Genomic DNA, 7,628 nt, shown 5'->3' with positions numbered 1-7,628 from the left:
TTGAAGACCACCAAGGAATTTTTTGGAAAGAAGAAGGGCTTTGACGCTTTCGATCCGAATGCTTCGCACATGGAGCGGTTAGTATCAACACTAGCTGCAGAAAAGCGTTACAGGAGGATCTTTTGAAGTATAGACAGAAGAAGATTCTGGAAGCAGCACAATAAGAATGAGTCCAAAGAAGTGCCGCAGGGATCTCCGCGAATATAATATTCCGCTAGCAACCTTGCTGAGCGAAGACGGGACTCGCACGTCTTCTCGTCGTGAGATGGAAATCATTACGGAGAGGTTCTACTCGAACCTTTTCCGTTCATCAGCTTCTGTGTCAAGCTCGATCATCCCCACCGGTGAAGCTCCACCACGGATTCTCCCTTCGGAAGTACTAGTCGCTATCAAGAGCATGAAACCTGGCACAGACCCCGGACCTGATTTTATATCAGCAGACTTTCTTCGGGCTGGTGGCCATCCGCTTCATGTAATCTTAGCAGCGCACAAGACATCCTACCTTCAAAAAGAAAGGATCCCAGACCAGTGGAAGACCTCGCGAACCGTTCTTATCCATAAGAAAGGTGACCGAGAGGAGCTTCGGAATTACCGTCCGATATGCTTGCTGAGCGTGTTATACAAGGTATTCACCAAGATCATCCTCACGCGCATATCTAGGACGCTGGATAAAGCCCAGGCCCAAGAAAGTTGGATACCGTCAGGAGTTCAGCTGCTTGCATCACATCCAGACCGTGTCGATGTTAGCCGTGAATACCGCCTGCCCCTTGTACTAACCTTCGTAGACTGTGAGAAGGCCGTTGACAGCGTACGAACGAATGCAGTACCGTCAGCGTTGATCGATCAAGGTGTGGACGCGTCGTATGTGAAGACATTAGCCGATCGATGCACCACGAAGAAACAGATTTTCCACCGCTCCCTTACCATACCCAATGGAAAGGAGGTACGACAAGGCGATACTATATCGCCGAAGCTGTTCACAGCTGCATTGCAATTAATAATGAAATCACTTTCTTAGGAAGAAAGGAGCATAGTTGATGGAAGACTTTTCTGCAACCTTCGTTTTGAAGACGACATCGTTCTCTTTTCAAGAAATACCAATGAAGCAGAAATGATGCTAAACGAGATGAACGAAGCAGGGAGAGGAGAACAGGACTGCGAATAAACAGGAAGAAGACACAGTTCATTGGTAGGCTTGGCAAGGAGAGAGAAGGAGTTTGATGGAATATGCATGGGATCGAAGACCTCGAACTATTTTCAGGCTTCTGATAAAGACGAGTTTGTCGAAACGTCAGGCCAATGATGAAGTTTCACCTAAACCTCGTTGGCTTATCAAGAAAACATAAATACACTTCCTAATGCCGAAGTTTCAAGAAGAGAGGACTCGGAGATTCATCCACTTCGGATTTCCTAATTAAATCAGTAAAACTAATAGTTTCTGTTTACCATTTTATGGTGTTCTTCTGCAAATTTTTCGTCGCCAACCCTTGGCTGACCAAATGTGACCAGCTTCACATTAGTTTGGTTATGTTGTCCGTCCACCACGGATGCAGCTAATGTAGCTAGAGCACCACCACGTGAGTGACCGGTAACCTAAAACTTTTATTTGAGTGGCCAGCTTAAAAAGATATGCATTTACTTGTGAGGACTCCTCAGTACTTTACCAAACGCTTTTTAAAGGGAAAAAGAAATCAACACAATAAACTCACCCAAATCTCGTAGTATTGATAATATGTCGTTAGATTTTTGAAATCTTTCTCCATACCTCCGTTCCAGAGACTCAAGAAGGCATCATGGAAGTACTTCGATACTCTGCCTCCATGAGTCCAATTACTCTGGAACATTACAACGGTATTTTCTACTCAATATTTCACCTACGCTTCCTCCACTAAAATTTTGATGCTTTTTTGAGGTTCACTAACGTGTAACTGGCCCCACAGTGACGTGCGGCGGCTAGCCTATGTGTCAAGTCAGTGTTTTTATCCACTCAGACAAGTCAGGTACCAATTTTTCGACCTCGGAGGGATGAAAGGCTTGGTCAGCACTAGGGCGGTCTCGAACCTCCGATCGATCGGGCAGGAAGTGGAATCTCTAACCGCTACACTACACCCGCCTCAGACATTTTCACTCGAGGAATTTCCTATGGTGGGAACGTAAAGGTACATTGAAACCCTCTTACGTAGTCCATTTATAACTCAGTTGAAGTTACTAACTCGAAAATGCCGTATAATTTTGATATTATTATTTGTTGTCAATAACACCTACTTAACTTTACCTCAAAGACACATGCTCTGATGAGTCCCAGTGACATTCATAAGCGGAGCTCTACTGCACTGTATGCAAGAAAATCGGATGAAATCGCACAAATCAAAAATTAGGCAATGCCCAAGGGAAAATACCAGAAAACAGAAATATCTTTCTCAGAACGAAAAAGTGACAAGTTTGGTGAATTAGGAACTTCAAAGTTTTGTTACTCGTGAAAGATTAAGACCTAATGTATGCTACATAAGTTTTGTTCACTTGTTTTTTGTTAGGAGAAACAAACACCAACCCTATATGCATCTTAAAATGCCGATTAAGTGCAGCGCTATTACAAACATAATTTCTCGTCATAATTACAATCCCATAATCACCCATAAGGTAAAAACCAACCCATTCCTTGAATGTGCTCTCCTTAATCTCAGCAAACAGCTGCTGCATGTCGGTAGTTCCACTGGAAACGTCTCACGTTTTGTTTTCTCATCGTTTCTACATTCTACGTTACCACAAAAGACACTCATGGGGTACTTACTCGAGAGTGCAGCACATACAAAAATTAAACAACAAGACTTTGGTTTTTCATAAAAGGATATTTACACATATCGGAAACTTAGTACGATTGCTTGTTTCTCATGCATTACAGCTGTGAACCCTGAGCAGTTTCCTGTGCATTCAGCATAAGTTTGATTGTAAACCTGGAAAGTGCAATGCATCCTCACGCAAGAGGAACCGTTCGATGTCCACTCACTGTAGCATTTTTAAATTTCTTCATGCATTCTCCTGGTTTATCTGAGTATGCAGCAGCGCTCATAACGAACATGTACTCTCTGGCGAGTTCGTCCGTGAAGCCCGTAGTTTCACAATTACATAGCGTAATAACTGTGAGAACTATGAGGACAAACATCCTGCACGCCACTATGTGAGTGACGATCCTTCAAGATGTGTTTAATGGAGGGTTTTTTTTTTTCAAACATGAAGACTTGAACAAAGGCACATTCGAAGAAAAAAAGTTCGGGAAAAATTACGTGATGCTTGACAGGAGGGCAGTCTGATGACACTCATACAAATATGAAGAGAAGAGATGAGGAGATGACCTCTTAGGCATGTGAGGAACTGAAATATATACTTAGTGGATGAATGAAACTAGAATTCTAAAAGTTTTTAACCTCCAGCAACATGTACGAAAAATAGTTGGGGTTATCCGTCTGAGCGATAATTGGCGTTTTAACCACAAACCGCTCCTGCAGTTCATTAGGTCGACTGAGTGATCAAATAGAGGATCTTATAGTAAACGAGCACTAATAATTGACTAGAACACCAAAGTGAAACTTTTCCGGATGAGCATTTCTTGACAATATTAACGACTTGATTCTCTCACGAATATACTAATAGGGTTTGATCCTGGCACACTTCTTAGTGATGGAAGAATTCAGCAGTAAAACAACTTCATCACCAACCCCCTACCGATGATATGAATTTGTTCCGAGCGCTGCTTCAGCAAATAATGTACTGAATACAGGAAAAAAGGGTTGCAGTGTATGAAATCGGTTTAATTCGGAGAGCACCAGTACACCTTGCTAGGCCGATAATCTTACAGATCTCCCTTAACTGCAGGGGTGGTGTAAACTTTCCAACACTTAATTATTTTGTTTCAATAGACCACTCTGCATGGATTTATTTCAGTGAAACTGTTCGCGTACTGTTCTGTCCACATCATTTCATGTTTTTCATAATAATCCCTTTGGAATCACCTGCTTCGGCCAGAAACGAACACATCAACTGTAAACGAATACGGGCTACGCTACGAGTCTGACTACCACGAACAATCTCAAGTATTTCCCGCTCATATTGCTGAGGGTGGAAATCTTTTAAAATTATTTTGAAATTAAATTAAAAACTAAAATTAAACCTTTATTTAACACATCTTGAAAGATCTTCACTCAAAAAATGATAACCAAGATGATTGTCTTAAAGGCATCACCTCACGAATCTGGGGTGGTACGGATTTCAGGTAGAGTATTCATATGCGGGATCGAAGATTATGGAGAGAAGGGTGATTCCGTCCATTTCTTCCTAATTGTCGTAAAACAACGGCCAGTAAGATACGGCGCGTGCAGAAGGCTGGCGCGCTCCAATCGAACTCGTTGTAGAAAATAGCACGCCGGATCGCTCGAGGCCGTATCGTCTGGGCCGTTTTTTACGGCAATTGGGAAGAAATGGACGGAATCACCCTTCTCTCCATAATCTACTGTCCCGTATAAGAATACTCCACCTGAGATCCGCATTGATTCAGGTTCGTGGGGTGATGCCTTTAATAGCTCTCAGAGTTAATGATGTGTGATTGTGGAACGGAGAATTACACGGACAATCCTCGTCAGGATGTATATGCTGGTGCTGAGAGCTGCTTCGTACCCAGATAGTTCAAGAGAAGGCGTAACGAAACTTGTAAATGAGTGTACAGTGAGTGGATCTTGAACGGTAGTTGTAGCGTTAGGATGTGTACTGCACGTTCCACTTTCAGAACCAAATTTATGCCAATTGCACCAGTGGAAATTGTTCCTGATTCACAGCTGTTATACATGAGAAAAAAGCAATCATGGTAAGTTATCGGTATGTTTGAATCTCCTTTTATAAAAAGTCAAAGTTGTATCTTTTTTGTTGTATCTGTTTATTTTTTTGTTGTGTTGCGTACTCAAATAAGGTCCTCATAGGTGACGTTTTCTAGTGATGGTAACGTAGAAACGATGAGAAGGGTAGACAATAATAACTTGAGACGTCTTCAGTGGAACTACTACAATTCGACAGTTATTCGGTCAGATAACAGGCAGCACATTCTAGGATTCTATGGTTTTCTAGCTTATAACATCTTGCAACCTATGACCTAAATCGGACATCTGCGGATGAGAAGATGTGGTTCAACACCAGCTTTGACTATCTTCTTCGCTTACGCTTCAACATCAAGCTACGAACAAGAAGAAGAAGAAGACAAAGCTTTCTATATGGACCTAGAGAAGTTCTAGAGAAAAGACAATATCATACCATACAAGGTCATGATGATTTTAATGCCAGGAGTGGCCCGAGAATAACGCTTGAGGAACTTCACATCAAGACCCACAGTCTGCTGTGGAATGAACAGGTTAGAGAGGATTTCCGAGTTCATCATGACACTAAGCCCACAAAGGAAATTCTCACAATTAGAAAAGCGCTTTTCTCTGCACCGGACGTGGAACTCACTCGATGCAGGGTACCATGGTGAAATTGACCACACCATCTTCAATAAAAGGTTTTGTTTGACGGATGTCGCTGTTGTGCCCAAGTTCTATACGGGATCGGGCCATTGTCTCCTCCGAGGAAAATTCTATATCACATGGAAAGAAAAGAAAGCCGCGAAGTCCAGAGTGCGAAGAAGGGACTATCGTTAACTGGGATCTCTTCGCTACGCTAACCAGCGTTTACAGTGTTTAAGATGCAGTAGGTAGAGAACTTATTTCTCCTAATATTAGTAAGACTGACGTAGCAAAAGAAAGGCCTGTAATCTTTTACCGGTAACAAAATTTTAACATTTTCAATTTTTTAAACTTATTCTGTCATTTTTTCGTCTTAAAACAATAGTTCTAATCTTTGCTATTTTTCCAAGGGCACTACCAAATTTTTGATTTCTTTCGCATTCTTTTGATTTTCCTGCCTTCAGCATAGCCAACTCCGTTTATGAAAGTCAGCAGAACTCGAGCAAAGAATGTGACTTTGAGGCAAACTCGCGTGAGGATTCGTTAAATGAAAAAAAGTCAAAATTATAGTCAAAATTAGTAGCAGCAGCACTTGCGTGTATCGTCAGTTAAAGGTCATCACCTCACGAATCTGAGGTGGTACGGATTTTAGGTGGAGTATTCGTATACGAGATCGCAGATGAAGGAGGTGGGGGGGGGGGGGGGGTGATTCCGTCCATTTCTTCCTAATTGACCCGGAAGGTGCGGCGTGTGCACAAGGCTGGCCCGCTCCAATCGAACTCGTTGTAGAAAATAGCGCGCCAGAACGAAGCCGCACATTCCAGGCCGTTTTTACGGCAATTAGGAAGAAATTTAGATGTATGGGTTGTTTATTGAGTACAGATAATAAAGAGAGAGTTGTTAATTATATTCTAGACAGTACTTATAGGTTTTGTAAGTGTGCCTGCGAGGTTTTTAGATGGAACCTTCTGCCTGACACTTTGGTTTTTTTGCCGTCTTCAGAGGTCTAAATAGAGGTTTATTGGAATAATACTACGTTTATTCCGTCACGTCTCACACCATCCTAAGTCAATGTTTCGATAATCGTTCAAGGTAGTGAAAACGGAGGCCATATACATCGAAAGCAATGTTAGGCACTGTTCCATCAGATGTGCGGCGGCTGGTTGCACATACTTGTCATTGCTCAGTGTACCAGCGAATGAGTATTATAATAGTAATATTATATGAAAACAGAATTCATCTACATTGAAAATAGTCTAACTATTTTCAATGTAGATGAATGAAATGAAATGAATGTTCTATGATAGACTAAATAATATGCTTATGTTTCTAATTGCATTAAAATATGACAAGAGTTACCATACTATTTTTAAGTGTTTAATCAATAATAAACAATTATGAATAAAATGAAAGGATAAGGTGTCTGGCGTTAATCAATCCGCTTGAGACGCGCCCCCACGTTCACTTCGATCAAAATCGTTCGAGATTCACGTGCGTGTAACTGGTCTATACAATGAATTGCAGGGTAGTGTTTTTGTTCTCCCAGATAAGTCTAGTACCAATTTATCGACCACGGAGGGATGAAAGGCCCGGTAAACACTAGGGCGTATTCGAATCTCCCACCGATCGTGCAGACAGCGGAAACTCTAACCGACTGCGGTACACTCGCCCACTAGTGAATTATCCAGAACTAAACAAAAGGAAACTTTAAGAACTTTTCAAAGATGCTGGGAACTATCCTGCTGTGGTGATCTATGCGATATATTTCTACCCTTTTAACTATATGACCCCTCTTCTCGCTCTATTGAAGCCATATATAGTTCTTCTTCGTTATCACTTTGTTCTTGATCACTCCTCCTTACTGAAAAGCCTCGCGAATGGAATACTCTTGCCCACCTTCTTAACATTGCGGTTTCTAATCTTTCCCTCCATCTAATGAAATGGAGATCCAGTTAAAACGAAAACGGGAAACTTTTTAATTCTAACTTGTATTCACTATTTTTTTTCTGTTCTAAGCTTTCATTCACTGTTAGGACCGAATTCAATTATATGCCTGGAGGGAAGCAGCGACTTAAGGTGAAGTGAACGGAAGCGTGAGTACCTAGGTTACTGCTTCTACGTGAAGGTTCCATTGAAATTCAT

The 7,628-nt window shown here is 41.6% G+C and overlaps 2 protein-coding genes across 3 annotated transcripts; one reads left to right on the top strand and one right to left on the bottom strand.

The window, feature by feature from the left end:
- Positions 1 to 166: 166 nt before the first annotated feature.
- Positions 167 to 1,018, top strand: RB195_008706 (uncharacterized protein; the record flags this gene model as incomplete). Its single annotated transcript, XM_064195340.1, has 1 exon — positions 167 to 1,018. The coding sequence occupies one exon, from the start codon at positions 167 to 169 to the stop codon at positions 1,016 to 1,018; it is 852 nt and encodes a 283-aa protein (XP_064046485.1).
- A 239-nt stretch (positions 1,019 to 1,257) lies between these two features.
- RB195_008705 (uncharacterized protein) lies at positions 1,258 to 3,163 on the bottom strand (the record flags this gene model as incomplete). 2 transcript variants are annotated; one of them, XM_064195338.1, is made up of 6 exons in its annotated part: positions 1,258 to 1,314; positions 1,447 to 1,593; positions 1,710 to 1,835; positions 2,599 to 2,713; positions 2,857 to 2,954; positions 3,008 to 3,163. In XM_064195338.1, 6 exons carry the CDS (start codon positions 3,161 to 3,163, stop codon positions 1,258 to 1,260), a joined length of 699 nt encoding a protein of 232 aa, XP_064046483.1. The 2 variants fall into 2 exon arrangements, with proteins under 2 accessions (XP_064046483.1, XP_064046484.1); XM_064195339.1 differs by lacking the exon at positions 1,258 to 1,314 and having other exon boundaries at positions 1,429 to 1,593; positions 2,653 to 2,713.
- Positions 3,164 to 7,628: the final 4,465 nt, after the last annotated feature.

Source organism: Necator americanus, chromosome III (genome assembly GCF_031761385.1).
Source record: "Necator americanus strain Aroian chromosome III, whole genome shotgun sequence".
NCBI classification, from domain to species: Eukaryota; Metazoa; Nematoda; class Chromadorea; order Rhabditida; family Ancylostomatidae; genus Necator; species Necator americanus.
The sequence above is the reverse complement of the archived record's forward strand: the minus strand, read 5'-3'. Positions and strand labels throughout refer to the sequence as shown.